The sequence below is a fragment of the Pseudophryne corroboree genome, chromosome 11, assembly GCF_028390025.1.
Source record: "Pseudophryne corroboree isolate aPseCor3 chromosome 11, aPseCor3.hap2, whole genome shotgun sequence".
Classification (NCBI taxonomy): Eukaryota; Metazoa; Chordata; class Amphibia; order Anura; family Myobatrachidae; genus Pseudophryne; species Pseudophryne corroboree.
Window position 1 is genome coordinate 306073487 of NC_086454.1, and position 24336 is coordinate 306097822.

A 24336-nucleotide genomic window follows, 5' to 3' on the forward strand; every position below is an offset into this window, starting at 1 on the left:
CATATATTACACACTTACTGTACACACACCAGGCATCCAGCATATATTACACACTTAATGTACACACACCAGGCATCCAGCATATATTACACACTTACTGTACACACACCAGGCATCCGGCGTATATTACACACTTACTGTACATACACCAGGCATCCTGCATATATTACACACTTACTGTACACACACGACATCCAGCATATATTACACACTTACTGTACACACACCAGACATCCAGCATATATTACACACTTACTGTACACACACCCGGCATCCGGCGTATATTACACACTTACTGTACACACACCAGGCATCCGGCGTATATTACACACTTACTGTACACACACCAGGCATACGGCATATATTACACACTTACTGTACACACACCAGGCATCCAGCATATATTACACACACCAGGCATAGCCAGATAGGACAGCACACATCCACTTCTGAAATGTTACAGTCTCTTTAATGACAGATCATGGTTATGAGTACATGGAGAAACAAAGTAATCTGATTGGCAGTTTATGAGTTCACGGAACACGATTTAATACAAGTTACGGGAATGTAGCGGCCAGTGCACAAAGGAGCGCAGCCTGTTACTAGTGTCTGATTACAGCGTAGACGCAGCACGGTGCCCCTGTACATTACTAGGTACCTAGCACAGTCTGCTTTATCCAGCTGTAGATAGAACATAATATGATCAATACATTAGCCCAGTTTACAGAATCTCTAATACACCCAGACACACTGTCCCATCGATGGCAGATTCTGTGCAGGTGTATGACGCCGGGGAGGAATAATATAAATAAGAGCAATATACAAGCAATATACAGCAGCATCTAAGTGACATAACACGGAATGTGTTTATAGATAACCCACAAGAGCTAATAATATATCCATATTAGCTGTAACCAATATCTGTGTCACCTGTGAGTTCTGGTGTCGTTGCCTGAATGTTTATTAGGAAAACTTGTGTATTATAGTAAGGAACCTCGCACTGTAAATTATAAGTCGCCTCAGCCTGTGGTCCTGTGCCCTTATATGGTCATGGAAATCCTCACTGGCTTCTTATAATTTACAGTACGGGGTAGATCATCCATACATCACTCCAGCCATAGGAGCCACCTTTTAATAATGAGTAAGGGTACTATCGTACCCTTCCCCCCATATGGAGGGCTAATGCAAAGGTTACGGGCAGCACAAAAATTGTGGCACCAACAGTCGGCATGGAGACTGCTGGGATCCCCAGCACTTGTCACATGACCGGATCCCGTGGCTCCTATTGGTGCAGCCGGTTCTGCCTCTTGGCAATACCCCACAAATCTACAGCAATCCGGTGCAAACAACCAGAGACAGCTGTGGTTCATATTAGAAGGCCAATATCTGCAGTGATAATTATAAGTATAATGGTCACTACGGGCCGGATGTAATAGTGCCCTGAGTTCGGAGGCCGTGCAGGAGGCCGGTCGAACTCTGAGTTTTTTTTTTGTTTTTTTTTTAAAGAGGCAATCACGTACAAGGCTAAACCATGCCTAGTACATGAGTGCTCCTTTAAAAAACACATGTCAGAGTTCGTCTGGCATCCCATGCGGCTGCCAAACGTAGGAGCTATTACATCTGGCCATATGTGTTAAATCACATTTGTACAATTTATACCATATTATCCAATCGGCTTATGATCCGGAGTGTTCCGCTGCCAATACCGACCGCTCATGATGAAATCATTACCGCTGGTCAGGATATTCGCAATAAGACATAAATACACCATTTATAAATTACGTATGAATTTGGCAAATCCTTCATTAGTCAAAACAATTAACAATACTACCTAATTACCCCCTCTATCAAAACAGTCAATATGACAGTGACCGCACTTGTCCACTCTCCAGGACAGCCATTTTGTGGGACAGACCAATCATCCGCCTGTCATCTCCATAGCAACTAGTGACATCATCACTCAGTCACAGGTCACAAAATGGCACTGTGCCGGCGACAATTACACTGTAAAACACTGACCTTTCCTGCCCCCTCTAATCTAACGCACCTTACACAACACACCCTGGTACACTTAATTTTAGTTAAAAAAAAGAAAAAAAGTTTTATGTTACAGCTTTCATCCAAGCTTGTGCAAACATGCAAAATTATACAGATGTAACAGGTATTATAATCTCGTATAACGGACAGTGATCACATCGAAAATCATTCCCAGAGATTCAAACATCATCATATTGTCCCTTCTGCCAAATTATAGTAGACGGAGACCGTAAAATGATCCCTTCAGAGAAGAAAAATAAAAAAAAAAGCCTACGGTACCCCTTTCACGGAGCTTAACGGGGGCCTAAGACAGGATTCCAACCTCATGTTTTTAATGTGCACCAATAAATTAACACATAATGCAAAATATACATATAGGACTATTCCTGGTGGTTGTGGCCTGGCCATCCTGCAACATGGCCACCACTGTCAAACGCATCGCATGGTATGTAGATGCGGCCGCAGGTCCGACATGCGCAGGCAGCTGAAGGGTTCCTCCGAGAATCACATGGCGTCAAAATGGAAGCGATGCGCTTCCTGTCGCTTCTCCCGGTCGTCCGCTTTCTGGAAAACAGTAACGAGAAATACATTAGCGCGTGACTTTGGCGCTTAGAAGGCCGCTGTGACAGCCGCACTTATGAATCACTAATAAGGGTCCAGTTTATAATGGCAATAATTTCTCTGCAAGTACTAATGATCCAAAACTTTCTATTCATAATGATTAAACAAGCCATTAACTGCTAACGAGCGTCTATGCTGCATATAGCTTAAGCAATTCACATTCACCCACTTAAATATGGATTAAAAAGCTCTGTCGCTCATTTTTCAATAACTGCAGATCTGAGTCAAAGTTGAGCAGTGGAGATTAATCTTCCGGGAGGTTACGGCAGCGAGTGAGCGAGATGGATGAGCGGCGTCTGATTAAATCGATGACAGGTGACCCGATGCACATCGGTGGGGCCGCCTGTGGGGCCCGCTCACCCTCATAAGGCCACACATTACTCCTAGTGTCAGCGACAAGTTATAACAATACCCTTAATAATAATAAGAAAGAAACCTACCTGTAATTACACAAGTTTTACAGCTATAATAAAAACGTGACGAGAAGTTCTCAAGAATGGCTAGAAAACCCAAAGACGAGATTGTCTATCTGTGGATGCACTGAAATATAGGGCGGCATTTAGGAAAGTGTCAATGGGCGCAAAGGTGTCCCGGTATTTGCTTAAGAGATGATGCTTGTTTGTGATTGGTCACAAGTGTGACACTTTAAAGCACAGATAGTGAAAGTCAGGAGCAGGCTAGCGTATGCGTACACTACATCAGGCACAGAGTGCGGATGGAAGGGGAACAGAGGAAACCTGCAGCCAATTGTAACAATTCATTAGGGTCCACGCTTTGCCTTGTAAGCACTGCGGTTTCTGGGGATATTGTCCACGGCACATGATAAATAGAGGGAAAACTATTTCTGGCCGTTTGTTGCTCAGAGAAGGAATTGCCAACATAAATACACAAGACATCTCGGACACACAAATACTGCTGCACAGATGTGTACGCATACACCTGTCCTTTTTGCACCATATGGCGCAACTTAGATGATCCGCAACAGGGGGCGAGTACCGTACTTTCTCCTGAATTATGTGACTTATTCGCATTGTAACTTCGCGTATAGTGTCCTAGAGACTTTAGTCACAAAGGAATTGCTGTAAAGTTGCAGATTAAGCCCAATGATGTCTGCCACGGGTGTGGTATGTTAGGTAGATTAGACTTAGGTCGATAGTGTCTAGGTCAACCACTATTGGTCGACAGTAAGTAGGTCGACGTGGTTTCTAGGTCGACATGAATTTTTGTAAAACATTTTTTAGTGTAGTTTTCTCCGTACAGTGATCAGGAACCCCAATTAGTGCACCGTGTGCCCTTGCTTCGGGCAGGTTGCAGTTCCCAGTAGTCCACGTGGATCGTAAAGTATGAAAAAGTTCAAAAAATTATAAAAAAAAAAAAGAAGAAGTGAAAAACTCATGTCGACCTTTCGTCATGTCGACCTAGAACATAGGTCTGCAAACTCGGTCCTCATTACCCCACACAGTGCATGTTTTGCAGGTAACCCAGCAGGTGCACAGGTGTATTAATTACTCACAGACACATTTTAAAAGGTCCGCAGGTGGCGTTAATTATTTCACTTGTGATTCTGTGAGGAGACCTGCAAAACATGCACTGTGTGGGGTAATGATGACCGAATTTGCAGACCTATGACCTAGAACATGTGGACCTAGAGCCCCTGTCGACCAATAGTGGTCGACCTACTTACTGACGACCTTAAGACCGGGTTCCCGTCTGCCATAAGGTGTAGCGCTACTCACTAATATTGGATCACTGCCTACTTACCCAGAATAGTGAATGAGTGGTGCACTGCAGCAACACAGTAGTCAGGGTACACGCGCATTGTATTCTTGTTGCATTCGTGTTGCAAATAAGACACACATTTTGTGAAAGTGTCTTGGAGTAGCTAAGTCGCAAAGTCTGTGGGCCCCTAACTGGACTATTTGGTGCAATGTCAGGATAGGCATATTAAGACACCTGTGTTTGCACTGTCAGCGTTCAGGGGAAAGACCAAAGACATCGGGGGTAATTCTGAGTTGATCGCAGCAGCAAGTTTGATAGCAATTGGGCAAAACCATGTGCACTGCAGGGGGGGGGGGGGGGGCAGATATAACATGTGCAGAGAGAGTTAAATGTGGGTGGGTTATTTTGTTTCTGTGCAGGGTAAATACTGGCTGCTTTATTTTTACACTGCAATTTAGATTTCAGTTTGAATACACCCCACCCAAATCTAACTGTCTCTGCACATGTTATATCTGTCCCCTCCCTGCAGTGCACATGGTTTTGCCCAATTGCTAACAAACTTGCTGCTGCGATCAACTCAGAATTACCCCCATCATGTGTAAATACCATTAGACGCTTTTCTTGGAGCACTACTGCTCATGTCACGACTACAGGGTTAACTCGTCACTTGTTTTCAATAAATATCAACTGCTAAAGTCTAGAGAACAACATGTAACCAGCAGAAAACACGTCCCGGGACAAAGCTACGTCTAAGGGACGGTGTCTGGGTATAAGGAACAGCTGCCACCCACGGTGTGAAAGCATTGGAGATGACCATCCACACTCTGTCCTCTGCATGGGGTAAATTCTCTTCAATCCCTAAAACATCAATTAGAACTTACTGCAAGAGCTTGGGGTCTCTATTACAGAACAGATCGCTCTCCTGTATAATCCTGCAGATTTATTTATAGAGTGTCAAAGGAATAGGGAAGATAATGGAGCAGTGTCCTTGTGCTGTAAGATACCCGCAGAGCTTAATATCTGAGCCCTTTATACAGAACAGAGGCGATGCAGGTGAAACCGGAAATGTGTAACACGACGGCAGCAGTTCCTGGTAAGACCGGAGATTGCCTGCATCTGTCCCTATGTAGATTGGTCTCAGCCGTGGTTTGATTCTGAGATCAGACAAGTTATAAATTGGAAAGCGGATGTCTGCCGCACAGTGGAGATTTGCCTTGGCATGATTAGAGTCTGCCAAGTGGCATGGTCTTAGGACGGAGGGGGGTGCAGAACACACTGTATGTAAATCATCTGCAGACCGTGCAGGGTGCTCCTTCCCAACAACCGGTGCACGTGGATAAAGGCTACTGTAATCCATACACACCAATCCGATCGTCACTTTTTAATTGTACAAAGAAATCAGAATTTAAGAGGCCCCTGCGAATATTTCCCTGCGTGCACAAATGTCCGTGAGTCGTCAGTGATGTATCTGCTTCATTTTGTAAACGTTTCTTATATAGAACAACGACAAAACTCCACATCCACCAACTGAACGAGTGTCCAATGGAAAAACAACAGACACAGCTGTGGTAACGAGGCGAGTTAATTATGTTCGATCAGTTCATTAAAATCACTGCAAAGCTCAACCATTTCTAACGGCCCTATGACGTCTGTCGCCAGAGAAACAGGCTCAGCCAAGACTCATCACTGATCGTTCAGTATACAGTCTGTGTTGTTGGCTGCTTTCAAAAGACAGAAATGGCTTTGTGGCATATAACAGTTTATTACAGAACAGACAATCTATTGACCTTGGCGTAATACAATAAGTGTATGCCGGTTCATACATGTAGAAAGACTGACGTGACTCTCTGCTCTTACATACCGGGATTGTGTGACTGATTGTCCTTGTACAGTACAGTGCAGGTACCTCGCAGACCGGGACGTGACCCGTACCTGTGACCTTTCTCATGTCTCCTGCACAGCACTATGGGGCAGATGTATTAACCTGGAGAAGGCATAAGGAAGTGATAAACCAGTGATATGTGCAAGGTGATAAACACTCCAGCCAATCAGCTCCAATATGTAAATTAACAGTTAGGATCTGATTGGCTGCTGCCTTTATCACCTTGCACATATCACTGGTTTATCACTTCCTTATGCCATCTCCAGGTTAATACATCTGCCCCTGAGTTACTAACACTCCTGCATAAGATGGCTTGTCACCACGGCTACAATCAGACCCCAGCGGCAGAGGACTTACCTTCTCTTGCCAGTGCAGGATGCCAATTATAGCCAGGATGAACACGCAGACGCCGATGAGGGCTATGGCGGTCAGTAGGACAATGTTACTGGGCGTCAGGTACAGCTTTGCACTCCAGCTGGGGACGAAAGGAGAAAATGATGGATCCAGCGCACGTAATAAACCACTTGTCATCACACATTTACAGTATAAGCGGGGTTCAGGCGATGTTCATATATCACAGATGTTATCGGTCACAAAGAGCACCTGACACTGAAAGTAGAGGCAGTCAGTGTGTGCTGAACCAGATCCATAGCCCGTGTATTAATTAGGGTATGAAGCCATGAGCAGTATCACAGACACAGAGGGGGCAGCACGTCTAAATTACAACAATATAGATAAGCCTGACTGTACCTGTATCTAGACCAGGGATGGGGAACCTTTTTTCTACCAAGAGACATTTGGATATTTATAAAATCCTTCGGGGGCCATACAAAAATGATCAACTTAAAAATGACCCTGCCCCCCAGCAGTTATGCCCCTTTGAGGTACTGAGTGCGCGCGCGCCAAAAAATGGGGGTCGCCAATAAAAATGGGACGTGATACACATATGCCCCCAATAGTGCAGTGCCAGATACACATATGCCAGTACAGTGCCAAATATACAAATGCCCCTACAGTGCCAGATACACAAATGCCCCCACAGTGCCAGATACACAAATGCCCTCCCACCCCACTGTGCTGCTCACCGCTGCTGCTCTGTCCGGCGGCGGCGAGTCTCAGCTGTCAGGGGGTCAGGGCAGGGAGGAGAGCGCGGCTATGTCGGGCGGCAGCAGCGTGTAGGATCTCAAACCAGCCGCCGTTTCGTGAGCCAGTCAGAGCTCGCGGACCGGCAGTGGCGGCTTCTGATTGGCTGCCGGTCCGTGAGCTGATTGGCTCACAAACCGGCGGCTGGTTTGAGATCCTACCCTCCGTTGCCGCCGGACATATAGCTGCGCTCTCCTCCCTGCCCTGACAGCTGAGACACACCGCCGCCGGACTGAGCGGCGGCGTGTCTTGCTGACACACAAGCGAGTGGGCCGGAACAAACGGCTTTGCAGGCCTTATATGGCCCGTGGGCCGGAGGCTCCCCACCCCTGAGCTAGACTTTACACAGCTACAAGTGAAACAAACACTGCAGTAAGAGATTTAGGTGTGTAGAGTATGTCCTTCCCAGAATGCTTTGCAGACCGATGTCACAGACATAACTGTAACCTGTTGCATTCCCTCTGTACCTCTCATGTAAGAACTTACATTCATGCATTTCACTGCAAAATACTGGAAAACAACATGAAATAAAACAGCCTAGAAAGCTGGGCCAGAGCTGTGCTCAGGGGTGTAGTACAGTATGCCGGCGCTCGGGCTCCCGGCGACCAGCATACCGGCGCCGGGAGCCCGACCGCCGGCATACCGACAGCGTGGCGAGCGCAAAGGAGCCCCTTACGGGCTTGCTGCGCTCATCACGCTGCGGGCACCGCCACACTATTTTATTCTCCCTCCAGGGGGGTCGTGGACCCCCACGAGGGAGAATAGTTGTCGGTATGCCGGGTGTCGGGATTCCGGCGCCGGTATACTGTGCGCCGGGATCCCGACATTCGGCATACAGAAGACCACCCGTGATCAGCAATACGCTTCACTACAGGCAGGCCAGGAATATCTCTCCGGCTGTTGTGGAACTGCAAGTCTCAGCATACCCAGCTAGCCAACACTGGCTGGAAAGCCATAACTTGCCTACCTCTGACTATCAGAAGCTGGCAGGGGGATTGCCGGGAATTGTAGTCCATGACGTGTTATTGGTCTGCAAATCGTGACTTGACGTACATTAAGTCTGCAGGCTGAGATAAGGACTGTGGAAAGTCAGGGACCTAAGTGTCTCTGGGGAGCGGTGAGACGGAGCAGGAGATACAGGGCTTGATATTAATATAATAGATAAACAGAATCAGATTCTTCCTGTCCTCTTATATATCCAGGAGAGAGGAGTCTGCGAGCGCTCTCTGACTATAAATATCTTGCCGCTCTGCGTTTCTTAGGATCATGTAAAGCTGTATGACCCCTGTATCTGACACATCCTTATTTACTAACCCGCATATGTTTCCTGTTCTGTCCCCTCCTCACCGGCAGCGCTGTTTATCTGGGCATTATACATGGTGTTCTGCAATTACAGGACCCAGCTTTTCCTTCACATCCGCCATCCCAATAAAGCATCACCTTTTCCCGACTGGGCATTGTGAAATCACTTCATCTGGAGCGTGATTGACAGCGACACTGAATGATTTCATTCACCGTTATAGATCTGATGCACAGGCTGCTGCGATTAATTTGTATGGAAGCGATAGTATGACGGACGACCTACATATCAGTATTCATAGTAATCCTGCAGAGACAGCGACACGTGAATCCCTCCTTACCGGGATCCGGTCTGAAGGTCGACACTGTCTAGGTCGACAATGTTTAGGTCGACCACTATAGGTCGACAGTCACTAGGTCGACACGGATGGAAGGTCGACTAGGTTTCTAGGTCGACATGTGCTAGGTCGACAGGTCTAAAGGTCGACATGAATGTTTCAATTTTTTTTTCTTTTTTTGAATTTTTTCATACTTAACGATCCACGTGGACTACGATTGGAACGGTAATCTGTGCCGAGCGAAGGCACCATGCCGGAAGCATGGCGAGCGAAGCGAGCCATGCAAGGGAAAGCGGTGCACTAATTGGGGATCCCGGTCACTCTACGAAGAAAACGACACACAATTTTTTTTTAACCTCATGTCGACCTTTAGACCTGTCGACCGAGAAACCCTGTCGACCTTCCATCCATGTCGACCTATTGACTGTCGACCTATAGTGGTCGACCTAAACATTGTCGACCTAGATACTGTCGATTTGATGAACCACACCACTCCTTACCTGATGCACGGCTGGCGTTACTTTACCCGCAGTTAGGCCGGATTGTTATTGTCCCATCTATAGATGTCGTTTAATTCCAACCAAGGGGGTAATTCCAAGTTGATCGCAGCAGGAATTTTTTTAGCAGTTGGGCAAAACCATGTGCACTGCAGGGGAGGCAGATGTAACATGTGCAGAAAGAGTTAGATTTGGGTGTTTTATTTTGCTTCTGTGCAGGGTAATACTGGATGCTTTATTTTTACACTGCAAATTAGATTGCAGATTGAACACACCACACCCAAATCTAACTCTCTCTGCACATGTTATATCTGCCTCCCCTGCAGTGCACATGGTTTTGCCCAATTGCTAACAATCTTGAGGCTGCGATCAACTCAGAATTACCCCCCAATAGCGGATGTGACCAACCGGCCCACAAACAAGTGTCAGGACTAAATACACTCGTTTGTGAGAAGCCCCTGTCCAAGGATGTGGCTAGTTTTATACTGTACTTCATTGTCAATTCATTTGTTTGTTTTGTATAATGACAAAGAACTTAATTCATTCATGCATTGGATTAATACAGGAAAGCACTGGGTTTTGGGCGACATTAATAACCAATAACATTTAACCCTCTCCTGGTAAGGACATCACTTCCTCAGACTGGCACCTAGTTGGGCTCCGTCCCATCCGTTTGTCTCTGTACTCTTTGGGTAGTTGTACAAAGGCTTACAAGAATCTTCCTTAAACTTGTGGTGTCCGACGCACCATCAGTAATAACAGCCGACTTTGGATTGCTCTCCGGCAGAGGTCAAAGGTGCAGGAAAGTAGGGGGATGGAGCAATGTCCTCATGCAAACAGTGGGGACTACAGATATGAAATGGCTAGTTATTAAGTGGCAGCTAAAATCAATAACAGTTTATACCTGTGTTAAACCGAAGGAAAACAGAAGGCAAACAAACCAACAAGATAACAGAAGGACGGCGTTACAACCACAAAACTCAGGATCATTATGTGGCCTCTCCTGACTTCTACCAGGAGATCTCCAGGACCAGGCTTACCACCTCTCCGGCTGAGAACATCAAGTCTGCTCCTGGGCCTAACCCTCAAGATGAACAGGGGACTGTGGGGGCAGAGCACAAGGACCAGGCTCAGCAGGGACATCCCCATTGCTTCTGAGTATGCCCCCCACATTCTCATACCCACCCGTACTATGATCTTATCAAAATAATGTTATCCCAATTTTACTTCTGCCACTAGTTACCTGCTATTGTTTTTTTTCTTCCTTCCTCTCTTCCACCCCACCATATGTTTTTCCTGTAATGTTTACCTCCACTGATTGCACACCTTTCCATTGGGCCCTACATGCAGGGTGCATCATACTACTACATAAGCGTCAGTCTTCCCATATATGAACTTGGCCCTTGTATGGCTCACCTCCCACAGTGTAACCTTCAAAGTGCACCCAACATGGCTGCCCCATATGGTACACTTGTGGATGGGATGAAAAATACATAGGCCTGATGGTTTTGATGGAACCCTACTCTGAACTGTAGGACTCTGAAATCGCCTCCATTTTGTGTCATCTCTTCTAGGGGTGGACTATTACACCCTGGGTAATCCTACGCTGAGCGCCCAAGATGGCTGCCGCACTTGGCACCTTGTGAGGGTGGAATACACAACCCTTGGAAGTTATTACCCAAAATGCCTACACCAATCCTGCATTATGCTTTCTGTGTGCTTAAGGTTTTCTTTTATGTCTGTGTTGCTGAACTATTACTGTATTACTTAGATCCTCTGTATTATGTGCATTGTTTTTGATCTCTGTAAAGCGCCTTGAGTCCTGTTGGAGAAAGAGCTCTATATAAATAAAAATAAGATTTTACTTACCGATAAATCTATTTCTCATAGTCCGTAGTGGATGCTGGGGACTCCGTCAGGACCATGGGGGAATAGCGGCTCCGCAGGAGACAGGGCACAAAAGCAAGCTTTTAGGATCACATGGTGTGTACTGGCTCCTCCCCCTATGACCCTCCTCCAAGCCTCAGTTAGGTACTGTGCCCGGACGAGCGTACACAATAAGGAAGGATCTTGAATCCCGGGTAAGACTCATACCAGCCACACCAATCACACCGTACAACTTGTGATCTGAACCCAGTTAACAGTATGATAACAAAGAAGTAGCCTCTAAAAAAAAAGATGGCTCACAACAATAATAACCCGATTTTTGTAACAATAACTATGTACAAGTAATGCAGACAATCCGCACTTGGGATGGGCGCCCAGCATCCACTACGGACTATGAGAAATAGATTTATCGGTAAGTAAAATCTTATTTTCTCTAACGTCCTAGTGGATGCTGGGGACTCCGTCAGGACCATGGGGATAATACCAAAGCTCCCAAACGGGCGGGAGAGTGCGGATGACTCTGCAGCACCGAATGAGAGAACTCCAGGTCCTCCTCAGCCAGGGTATCAAATTTGTAGAATTTTACAAACGTGTTCCCCCCTGACCACGTAGCTGCTCGGCAAAGTTGTAAAGCCGAGACCCCTCGGGCAGCCGCCCAAGATGAGCCCACGTTCCTTGTGGAATGGGCATTTACAGATTTTGGCTGTGGCAGGCCTGCCACAGAATGTGCAAGCTGAATTGTACTACAAATCCAACGAGCAATAGTCTGCTTAGAAGCAGGAGCACCCAGCTTTTTGGGTGCATACAATATAAACAGCAAGTCAGACTTTCTGACTCCAGCCGTCCTGGAATTATATATATATATATATTTTCAGGGCCCTGACAACGTCTAGCAACTTGGAGTCCTCCAAGTCCCTAGTAGCCGCAGGCACCACAATAGGTTGTTTCAGGTGAAACGCTGACACCACCTTAGGAAGAAACTGGGGACGAGTCCGCAGTTCTGCCCTGTCCGAATGGAAAATCAAATATGGGCTTTTGTAAGACAAAGCCGCCAATTCTAACACTCGCCTGGCCGAGGCCAGGGCCAACAGCATGGTCACTTTCCATGTGAGATATTTCAAATCCACAGATTTGAGCGGTTCAAACCAATATGATTTGAGGAATCCCAACACTACGTTGAGATCCCACGGTGCCACTGGAGGCACAAAAGGGGCTGTATATGCAATACTCCCTTGACAAATGTCTGGACTTCAGGAACTGAAGCCAATTCTTTCTGGAAGAAAATCTACAAGGCCGAAACTTGAACCTTAATGAACCCCAATTTGAGGCTCATAGACACTCCTGTTTGCAGGAAGTGCAGAAATCGACCTAGTTGAAATTTCTTCGTGGGGCCTTCCTGGCCTCACCCACGCAACATATTTTCACCACATGTGGTGATAACGTTTTGCGGTCACCTCCTTCCTGGCTTTGACCAGGGTAGGTATGACCTCTTCCGGAATGCCTTTTCCCTTAGGATCCGGCATTCAACCGCCATGCCGTCAAACGCAGCCGCGGTAAGTCTTGGAACAGACATGGTACTTGCTGAAGCAAGTCCCTTCTTAGCTCCCGAGGCCATTAGTCCTCTGTGAGCATCTCTTGAAATTCCGGGTACCAAGTCCCTCTTGGCCAATCCGGAGCCACGAGTATAGTTCTTACTCCTCTACGTCTTATAATTCTCAATACCTTGGTTATGAGAAGCAGAGGAGGGAACACATACACCGACTGTTACACCCGCGGTGTTACCAGGACATCCACAGCTATCGCCTGAAGGTCTCGTGACCTGGCGCAATACCTGTCCCGTTTTTTGTTCGGGCGGGATGCCATCATGTCCACCTTTGGTCTTTCCCAACGGTTCACAATCATGCGGAAAACTTCCCGATGAAGTTCCCACTCTCCCGGGTGGAGGTCGTGCCTGCTGAGGAAGTCTGCTTCCCAGTCGTCCACTCCCGGAATGAACACTGCTGACAGTGCTATCACATGATTTTCCGCCTAGCGAAAAATCCTTGCAGTTTTGCCACTGCCCTCCTGCTTCTTGTGCCGCCCTTTCTGTTTACGTGGGCGACTGCCGTGATGTTATCCCACTGGATCAATACCGGCTGACCTTGAAGCAGAGGTCTTGCTAAGTTTAGAGCATTATAAATTTGCTCTTAGCTCCAGTATATTTATGTGGAGAGAATTCTCCAGACTTGATCACACTCCCTGGAAATTTTTTCCCTGTGTGACTGCTCTCCAGCCTCTCAGGCTGGCCTCCGTGGTCACCAGCACCCAATCCTGAATGCCGAATCTGCGGCCCTCTAGAAGATGAGCACTCTGTAATCACCACAGGAGAGACACCCTTGTCCTTGGATATAGGGTTATCCGCTGATGCATCTGAAGATGCGATCCGGACCATTTGTCCAGCAGATCCCACTGAAGAGTTCTTGCGTGAAATCTGCCGAATGGAATCGCTTCGTAATAAGCCACCATTTTTACCAGGACTCTTGTGCAATGATGCACTGACACTTTTCCTGGTTTTAGGAGGATCCCGATTAGCTCGGATAACTCCCTGGCTTTCTCCTCTGGGAGAAACACCTTTTTCTGGACTGTGTCCAGAATCATCCCTAGGACCAGCAGACGTGTCGTCGGAACAACTGCGGTTTTGGAATATTTAGAATCCACCCGTGTTGTCGTAGAACTACTTGAGATAGTGCTACTCCGACCTCCAACTGTTCTCTGGACCTTGTTCTTATCAGGAAGTCGTCCATTTTCTTTGAAGACGAATCCTCATTTCGGTCATTACCTTGGTAAGGACCCGGGGTGCCTTGGACAATCCAACGGCATCGTCTGAAACTGATAGTGACAGTTCTGTACCACGAACCTGAGGTACCCTCGGTGAGAAAGGCAAATTTTTTTTTTTTTTTTTGGGACATGGAGGTAAGCATCCCTGATGTCCCGGGACACCATATAGTCCCCTTCTTCCCGGTTCGCTATCACTGCTCTGAGTGACTCCATCTGGATTTGAACTTTTGTAAGTGTTCAAATATTTCAGATTTAGAATAGGTCTCACCTAGCCTTCTGGCTTCAGTACCACCATATAGTGTGGAATAATACCCCTTTCCTTGTTGTAGGAGGGGTACTTTGATTATCACCTGCTGGGAATACAGCTTGTGAATTGTTTTCAATACTGCCTCCCTGTCAGAGGGAGACATTGGTACAGCAGACTACAGGAACCTGCGAGGGGGAAACGTCTCGACATTCCAATCTGTACCCCTTGGATACTACTTGTAGGATCCAGGGGTCCTGTACGGTCCCAGCGTCATGCTGAGAACTTGGTAGAAGCATTGGAGGGCTTCTGTTCCTGGGAATGGGCTGCCTGCTGCAGTCTTCTTCCCTTTCCTCTATCCCTGGGCAGATATGACTCTTATAGGGACGAAAGTACTGAGGCTGAAAAGACGGTGTCTTTTTCTGCAGAGATGTGACTTAGGGTAAAAAACGGTGGATTTTCCAGCAGTTGCCGTGACCACCAGGTCCCACGGACCGACCCCAAATAACTCCTCCCCTTTATACGGCAATACATCTTTGTGCCGTTTGGAATCTGCATCACCTGACCACTGTCGTGTCCATAAACATCTTCTTGCAGATATGGACATCGCATTTACTCTTGATGCCAGAGTGCAAATATCCCTCTGCGCATCTCGCATATATAGAAATGCATCCTTTAAATGCTCTATAGTCAATAAAATACTGTCCCTGTCAAGGGTATCAATATTTTTAGTCAGGGAATCCGACCAAGCCACCTCAGCTCTGCACATACAGGCTGAGGCGATCGCTGGTCGCAGTATAACACCAGCATGTGTGTGTATACCTTTTTAGGATATTTTCCAGCCTCCTATCAGCTGGCTCCTTAAGTACGGCCCTATCTGTAGATGGTACCGCCACTTGTTCTGATAAGCATGTGAGCGCCTTATCCACCCTAAGGGGTGTTTCCCAACGCGCCCTAACTTCTGGCGGGAAAGGGTATACCGCCAATAATTTTCTATCGGGGGAAACCCACGCATCATCACACACTTCATTTAATTTATCTGATTCAGGAAAAACTACAGGTAGTTTTTTCACATCCCACATAATACCCTTTTTTGTGGTACTTGTAGTATCAGAAATATGTAACACCTCCTTCATTGCCCTTAACGTGTGGCCCTAAAGGAAAATACGTTTGTTTCTTCACCGTCGACACTGAAATCAGTGTCCGTGTCTGGGTCTGTGTCGACCGACTGAGGTAAATGGGCGTTTTACAGCCCCTGACAGTGTTTGAGACGCCTGGGCAGGTACTAATTTGTTCGCCGGCCGTCTCATGTCGTCAACCGGCTTGCAGCGTGTTGACATTATCACGTAATTCCATAAATAAGCCATCCATTCCGGTGTCGACTCCCTAGAGAGTGACATCACCATTACAGGCAATTTGCTCCGCCTCCTCACCAACATTTTCCTCATACATGTCGACACACACGTACCGACATACAGCACACACATAGGGAATGCTCTGATAGAGGACAGGACCCACTAGCCCTTTGGGGAGACAGAGGGAGAGTTTGCCAGCACACACCAAAACGCTATAATTATATAGGGACAACCTTTATATAAGTGTTCCTCCCTTATAGCATTTAATATATATTCATATCGCCAAATCAGTGCCCCCCCTCTCTGTTTTAACCCTGTTTCTGTAGTGCAGTGCAGGGGAGAGCATGGGAGCCTTCCCACCAGCATTTCTGTGAGGGAAAATGGCGCTGTGTGCTGAGGAGAATAGGCCCCGCCCCCTTTTCGGCGGGCTTCTTCTCCGGAGTTTGTGATATCTGGCAGGGGTTAAATACATCCATATAGCCTCAAGGGCTATATGTGATGTATTTTTCGCCATACAGGTATTATACATTGCTGCCCAGGGCGCCCCCCCCCCGCGCCCTGCACCCTCCGTGACCGCTGTGTGAAGTGTGCTGACAACAATGGCGCACAGCTGCAGTGCTGTGCGCTACCTGATGAAGACTGAAAGTCTTCTGCCGCCTGGTTCCGGACCTCTTCAATCTTCAGCATCTGCAAGGGGGGTCGGCGGCGCGGCTCCGGGACGAACCCCAGGGCGAGACCTGTGTTCCGACTCCCTCTGGAGCTAATGGTGTCCAGTAGCCTAAGAAGCCAATCCATCCTGCACGCAGGTGAGTTCACTTCTCTCCCCTAAGTCCCTCGATGCAGTGAGCCTGTTGCCAGCAGGACTCACTGAAAATAAAGAACCTAAAAACTTTTTCTAAGCAACTCTTTAAGAGAGCCACCTAGATTGCACCCTGCTCGGACGGGCACAAAAACCTAACTGAGGCTTGGAGGAGGGTCATAGGGGGAGGAGCCAGTACACACCATGTGATCCTAAAAGCTTGCTTTTGTGCCCTGTCTCCTGCGGAGCCGCTATTCCCCCATGGTCCTGACGGAGTCCCCAGCATCCACTAGGACGTTAGAGAAATTATTATTATCATTATCTAATAGACGTATCTATTCTACTGTTCTATACATTATTAGTGATAAAACGTGACCTGTAAGAGAGGACACGTATGACACAGGTTTGATGTCAGTAACCCTTATTTCCTCCAGTGGCTAAATCACAGTCACAGCAACTTACTGTGGTAACCGTTAGCCGTGGCGCACAGCCTGGGGAACGCAGGGTTAAGAGGGCTGCAGCATTTGAAGGCCGGGCAGTTGTTCGCCGCATTATTGTCAGAGATTTCACACAACCGCTTATTATCTGCTAACAGTGAGGTCCGCACACAATGAGTGGGAATGTGCACATTATTCTGCAGTGATTGCAGAAAAGGGGAAGGTGTAATCTTCTGGCCATCTGTTACTGTGTGTAATCCAGGCGCACTTGTGATATGTCCATATAGCAGAAGTCATTTCACACATTCTGCTCTGGAGCATAGATTTCTGTGTGCCCATCGCTTTGTTTGTGTTATTTCACCGAGTATAATGGAGTATAAATGATGCATTATACACTCATCAGCCATAATATTAAAACCACCTGCCTAATGTTGTGTAGGGACCCCAAATCAGCTCTGAGCCATTGAGGCATGGGTTCCATAAGACCTCTGAGGGTGTCCTGTGGTATCTGGCACCAAGACGTTAGTGGCAGATCCTCTAAGCCCATGGCTCAGACGTCTTCCAGCACATCCCACAGAGGCATGATTGGATTGAGATCTGGGAATTTGGAGGCCAAACCAACACCTTGGACTCTTGGTCATGTTCCTCAACCATTCCTGAAAGGTTTATGCAGTATGGCATAGTGCACTACCCCGCTGCAAGAGACCACTGACATCAGGGAATACAGCTGCCGTGGAGGAGTGTACTTTGTCTGCAACAATGTGTAGAGAGGCGGGTACGTGTTAAAGTAAAGCTGGGTACACAATATATGATCGATTTGACGATGTTGCGACCATCGTATACTGTGTACCCAGTTCATGTGGTGTTAATGGTCACATCATTCCATAAGATGTGTGGAGCGCACAATGGGATGATGCCAAGGACAACAGAGTGTTGTCACCTGCTGTACAATGGACTGTACAGTGTGATACATTGCATTGCTGTGTGGAAGCACCGTCAGGTGTGTACCCAGCTTAACATTCACAAGAATGGCAGGACCTAAGGTTTTCCATCAGAACACTGTCCAAGCATCAGCTTCAACAGGGAAGCATGGCGCGTATACCTGCTGAGACTACTGGTGGCAGGCTGCACTTAATTGCTGCCGCGATACCGTGCAAGATGACACTAGGCACCTCTGTATCATAGCCGGTATTAACTTTCTCTGCAATTTGTGCTACAGTAACGCTACAGTGGGATAGGATCAAACAGATACATTTGTTTGTGTTGGGGCTTCTGGTAGAAGCACTGTCAGTCATAAGGTTATTTACTTTTTTTTTTTGTTATTAATTCTAAAATTAAAGTTGTGTTGTGGGCTGGACCAATCTGCATGAGAGTGCAGTCTATCAAATATCTAGGAAACTCTGACATCACCACACATATCTATCTAATCAATGGATAGGCTACATTCTCAGTGACGTCACTGGCTTATAGTGAATGGATAGGTTGCATTATCAGTGATGTCAGTGGCTACTAGTGAATGGATAGGCTGCACTCTCACTGATGTCACTGGCTCCTAGTGACTGGAAAGGATGCACTATCAGTGATGTCACTGGCTCATAGTGGCTGGATAGGCTGCATTCTCAGTGATGTCACTGGTTCCTAGTGAAGGGATAGGCTGCATTCACAGTGATGTCAGTGGCTACTAGTGACTGGATAGGTTACATTCTCAGTGATGTCACTGGCTCCTGGTGAATGGATAGGATGCACTCTTAGGGATGTCACTGGCTCCTAGTGTACTAATAGAGTGAATTCTTAGTGGCAATCACATTTCATTTTATATCTGCATAAAAATACAATCATGTAACTTCAAAACAGTAAGCACAAACATTTTCAACCATGTCTTTGTATAATAAGGCATATATTATCACATTTCATGTATACCTAGAACTGCACTCTGGATACAACTGCATACAATGCAGAAATTGCTGAAGCGCCATATATTCCATGCAGTGGCGGAACTAGCGAGCGGTGGCCCAGGTGCAACAAAATGCTTTGCGCCCCCCCCCCCCCCCCCCCCCCCCCCTGCTTCTCATCCCGTCCAAGTCCACCCCCTCAACTCCAAATTAGGGATTTTTGCTGGCCACATACACACATATACAATATTCAGCGGCACTCAGGGATGCAAAGTACAGTATGACATAACAGGGTAGAGATACACATACAGATGGGATCCGTTCAGGTTTAGGATGTGGATGTGTCCCAGATTTAGGATGTGGAGAGGGGGGGTGGGGTGGGGGTGATTATTTGGATGCAATGGGGGTACTGTGCTCTAGAGGATCTGGTGAGGGGGACCTGCTCAGGGCCAGGGAAATGGATACCTAGCAACAGTGCCGCAACTAGACATTTTAGCGCTGTGTGCAAGAAACGGCATCAGCGCCCCCCCTATGTAAAATAGGGGCAGTGCATGCAAAAAATATATAAGGGCGTGGATTCATGGGGAAGGGGTGTGGCCACAAAATAATACCAATTCATATTACGGCACACAGTAGTCGCCATTATTCAAATTACGCTGCACAGTAGCGCCACTACACCAGGTAGAGCCCCTTTTACACATTACGGCGGACAGATTCCCCTTATTACACATTACAGCAAACAGCATCCCTTATTTACACATTACGGCAGACAGCGTCCCCCTTTTTTACACATTACGGCAGACAGCGCCCCCTTTTTTACACATTACGGCAGCCAGTCCCCCTTTTTTCATATTACGGCAGCCAGTCCCCCTTTTTACATATTACGGCAGACAGTCCCCCTTTTTACACATTACGATAGACAGGATAGATAGAACAGATGATACTTACTGTCTCCGCTGGCTCAGGCAGTCAGGCTCCTCGGTGCAGGTAGATCCGGGGCAGGGGAGGTGGAGGTGGAGGGAGGGGGACTCGGGAGTAATTGGTGGCGGCGCCGCTGCAGCTGTCCCTCTGCTTCCACATAGGCTGGCCGCCGCTGTGATGAGGGAAGCGCATCCCAGCATTCACAGCGGCGGCCAGCCTATGTGGAAGGAGAGGGACAGCTGCAGCGGCTCCGCCACCAATTACAGTGCGCTGCTCGAGTCCCCCTCCCTCCTTCTCCCCGTGGCTGCGTCCCTGCGCTCTGCTGCTCCTCTCTTCAGTGGCCCGCATCACACAGCGGCAGGCGGCATGTAATGAGTCAGTTTGACTCATTACATGCCGCTATCTTTGGGCCCCTTCACAGCGGTGGGCCCAGTGCAAGGCACCACTTGCACTGGTGGTAGTTCCGCCACTGATTCCATGGCAAGGAACATTAAAAAAACCAACAACTCTGCTTGGTGAGATAATAACTATACTAATCACGTATGAAAGGGAAGACATATAAAGCAACGTATGTAGAAAAAGTTGCAGGCGTATATATACACACACACAAGTGTATAAGCTATAGTCATCTGAAGGTGAACTGCATCTTTATGCTGCAAGCACCTGTGGGCTGCACACATCATATAAAGTGGTGCAGACACGTGTAGGAAGCTCCCCGGAATGGGGGCTGCTTGGTCCTCTCCCATTCCATCCTCCTCTTTGTGGTTTATTAATTGCAGTGTTAAACAAGCCAAGCCGAAACACTTTCCAATGAGACAACTTAAATGTTCTCCGTCCTGATAAAGATTTACGAGCTAATTGCACAGGGTTTGACTCCAGGCTTCCCTTACCATTCCCAAAATAACTTGGATGACACCAGGGAGGGAAAATCAATAGATACTTATTAACAAAGATACATTTTGAGAGATAGCGGAGGTGAATTCCAGGAAAGAGATTGCTGGGGGGGGGGGGGGGGGGGGGGGAGACACAGGATACTTGAAGTGGCTGGGATCTCTGACAACACACATAAATACCAAATAACCCTTCCCTGTCTAAGCAGCCCCTGCAAAGCGCCATACTGTTTATTCCAGCAAAGAATACACAGACATTGCGCCAAACTTTGCATGTTGTTCTGGGGCCCAGAAAACGATCAGGTTACACACTGTTAAAATAAAGGGAATTAATAGCTAACAACATCTCCCAATTGCTACGAAGTGTATCTGCTATTCACGGTGACTATAATTGGAGCAGTGCACAGGACGTATTATCCTGAAGCAACTGGCTTATGCGACACCCGATCACCGTGACAGCTGTGCCATATAGTAGTGACCTGAGCTCAGGTGAGTTCATCACATCAGAGTTACCTTTTAGGGATATCATGCGGGAACGGAATAACAATCAGTTGGGAATTCGGGATGATAGCCGTCCATTCTTGTTTCCTTATTTGCTAAAATAAGAAATCAAAGAGCGATTAATAAAACAACACAGCGTGTGCAACACAACCACCAGAGGACATTAATAAAGCAGGGCTCCAATATAAACTAAGTCATTCATTCATTTAGGAATTAATCAGATTGCTGAATGACCATTTGCATAGTTCATTGTTTGCAAGAGAAAGTCATGTCCAATGATCGATGACTAAATGGATTTACAGCTCACAGGAGAACTAAGGATGAATGCGCAAAGCAGCTGCAAGTATGTGTGCATTATTATATGTGTGTGTGTTTGTGTGTGCACCCACACACAAGTATCATTGAACCTCATCTATCTATCTATCTATCTATCTATCTATCTATCTATCTATCTATCTATCTATCTATCTATCTATCTATCTATCTACAGTTGTGCTCATAAGTTTACATACCCTAGCAGAATTTGTGATTTTCTGGCCATTTGTCAGAGAATATGAATGATAACTCGCAAACTTTTCTTTCACTCATGGTTAGTGGTTGGGTGATGCCATTTATTGTCAAACAACTGTGTTTACTCTTTTTAAATCATAATGACAACAGAAACTACCCAAATGACCCTGATCAAAAGTTTACATACCCTGGAGATTTTGGCCTGATAACATGCACACAAGTTGACACAAACAGGTTTGAATGGTTACTAAAGGTAACCATCCTCACCTGTGATCTGTTTGCTTGTAATCAGTGTGTGTGTATAAAAGGTCAGTGAGTTTCTGGACTCCTGAAAGACCCTTGCATCTTTCATCCAGTGCTGCATTGACGTGTCTGGATTCTGAGTCATGGGGAAAGCAAAAGAATTGTCAAAGGATCTGCGGGAAAAGGTAATTGAACTGTATAAAACAGGAAAGGGATATAAAAAGATATCCAAGCAATTGAGAATGCCAATCAGCAGTGTTCAAACTCTAATTAAGAAGTGGAAAATGAGGGATTCTGTGGAAACCAAATCACGGTCAGGTAGACCAACAAAAATTTCAGCCACAACTGCCAGGAAAATTGTTTTGGGATGCAAAGAAAAATCCACAAATAACTTCAGCTGAAATACAGGACTCTCTGAAAAAAAGTGGTGTGGTTGTTTCAAGATGCTCAATAAGGAGACATTTGAAGAAAAATGGTCTGCATGGTCGAGTCGCCAGAAGAAAGCCATTACTACGCAAATGCCACAAAGCATCCTGCTTACAATACTCCAAACAGCACAGAGACAAGCCTCAAAACTTCTGAACAAAGTCATTTGGAGTGATGAGACCAAAATTTAACTATTTGGCCACAACCATAAACGTTACATTTGGAGAGGAGTCAACAAGGCCTATGATGAAAGGTACACCATTCCTACTGTGAAACACGGAGGTGGATCGCTGATGTTTTGGGGATGTGTGAGCTACAAAGGCACTGGAAACTTGGTCAAAATTGATGGCAAGATGAATGCAGCATGTTATCAGAAAATACTGGAGGAAAATTTTCACTCATCAGCCCGGAAGCTGCGCATGGGACGTACTTGGACGTTCCAACATGACAATGATCCAAAACACAAGGCCAAGTCGACCTGTCATTGGCTACAGCAGAATAAAGTGAAGGTTCTGGAGTGGCCATCTCAGTCTCCTGACCTCAATATCATTGAGCCACTCTGGGGAGATCTCAAACGTGCAGTTCATGTAAGACAGACCAAGAAGTTACAGGAACTGGAGGCTTTTTGCCAAGAAGAATGGACAGCTTTACCATCTGGGAAAATAAAGAGCCTCATCCACAACTACCACAAAAGACTTCAAGCTGTCATTGATGTTAAAGGGGGCAATACACGGTATTAAGAACTGGGGTATGTAAACTTTTGATCAGGGTCATTTGGGTAGTTTCTGTTGTCATTATGACTTAAAAAGAGTAAACACAGTTGTTTGACAATAAATGGCTTCACCCAACCACTAACCATGAGTGAAAGAAAAGTCATCATTCATATTCTCTGACAAATGGCCAGAAAATCACAAATTCTGCTAGGGTATGTAAACTTATGAGCACAACTGTATCTATCTATCTATCTATCTATCTATCTATCTATCTATCTATCTATCTATCTATCTATCATAGATATAGACACAAGCACACACAGACATTATACACACACATATATATACACACACAACCTCTGCACTGGTGACACTGACCTTTTCTCCGGGGGGCCGTGGGATTCCGACGTACAGATGATCAAGAAAGTTGGCGCTGCGCCCTAATCCCAGGACACTGTACGGCAGCTGGAGGGACATGTGTGCCGACTGACTCAGCTGGCCAGCTGAAATGAAAGACACACATAATCACCTAGGCGATCATGTACACATGTAAAGATCCTTGTCCTAACGAGTTTGTAGGAGGTCAGCGAACGCACGTGATCTGTAAGGAGGCGCTGAATTGAAAATACACTGTTGGCTCATTACGTTTTAATTCACATTTTCTGCACAGCAAACTGTTCCAAGGACCTGTGCACAATGAACGTCACATGTCTGCCCTGGGGATCCTGTGCTGCTAGTTCCAGAATAATGAGATATCAGCCCCGACTCCTATGATACATTACCTGCAGCAGCCATGTTGGATGTCTTTTGCTTTTATACATACTATAGCGAGTTAACACCCCTTACATCTTTATCATGCTCCCGATTGTTCTGATTTAGGCAGGGGAGTCCCAATTTCAGGGACTCCTCTGCTGCAATGCAGTTAGGACCTGTCCCGATTGGAGGACAGCTAGGTGGTCAGGGCTGTCCCTGCAGCGCTGCGTGTACCTGTGGCATGTCTTTATACGAGGATAAGGTCGTTAGGACTGTACAAGTGTAAGGACGACGGGTACCAGTGACATTATAAATTACACAATGAATACGGACATTTGGATCTCAATACTGGCATTATATCCTAAGGATATATATTATTAGGGGTACAGTATGATTTACTGACGGACATAAT

At 46.4% G+C, this 24336-nt stretch overlaps 1 protein-coding gene across 1 annotated transcript in view; it reads right to left on the bottom strand.

The window, feature by feature from the left end:
* Positions 1-447: 447 nt before the first annotated feature.
* ITFG1 (integrin alpha FG-GAP repeat containing 1) overlaps positions 448-24336 on the bottom strand; it is a 402294-nt gene continuing 378405 nt past the window's right edge. Inside the window, exons 15-18 of the mRNA XM_063945577.1 lie at positions 23550-23674; positions 21292-21374; positions 6617-6734; positions 448-2601 (exon numbers count right to left, since the gene is read on the bottom strand). Coding sequence (XP_063801647.1) covers positions 2542-2601; positions 6617-6734; positions 21292-21374; positions 23550-23674 — 386 coding nt within the window. The 3' untranslated portion in view covers positions 448-2541. The remainder of the gene's footprint in view (positions 2602-6616; positions 6735-21291; positions 21375-23549; positions 23675-24336) is intronic.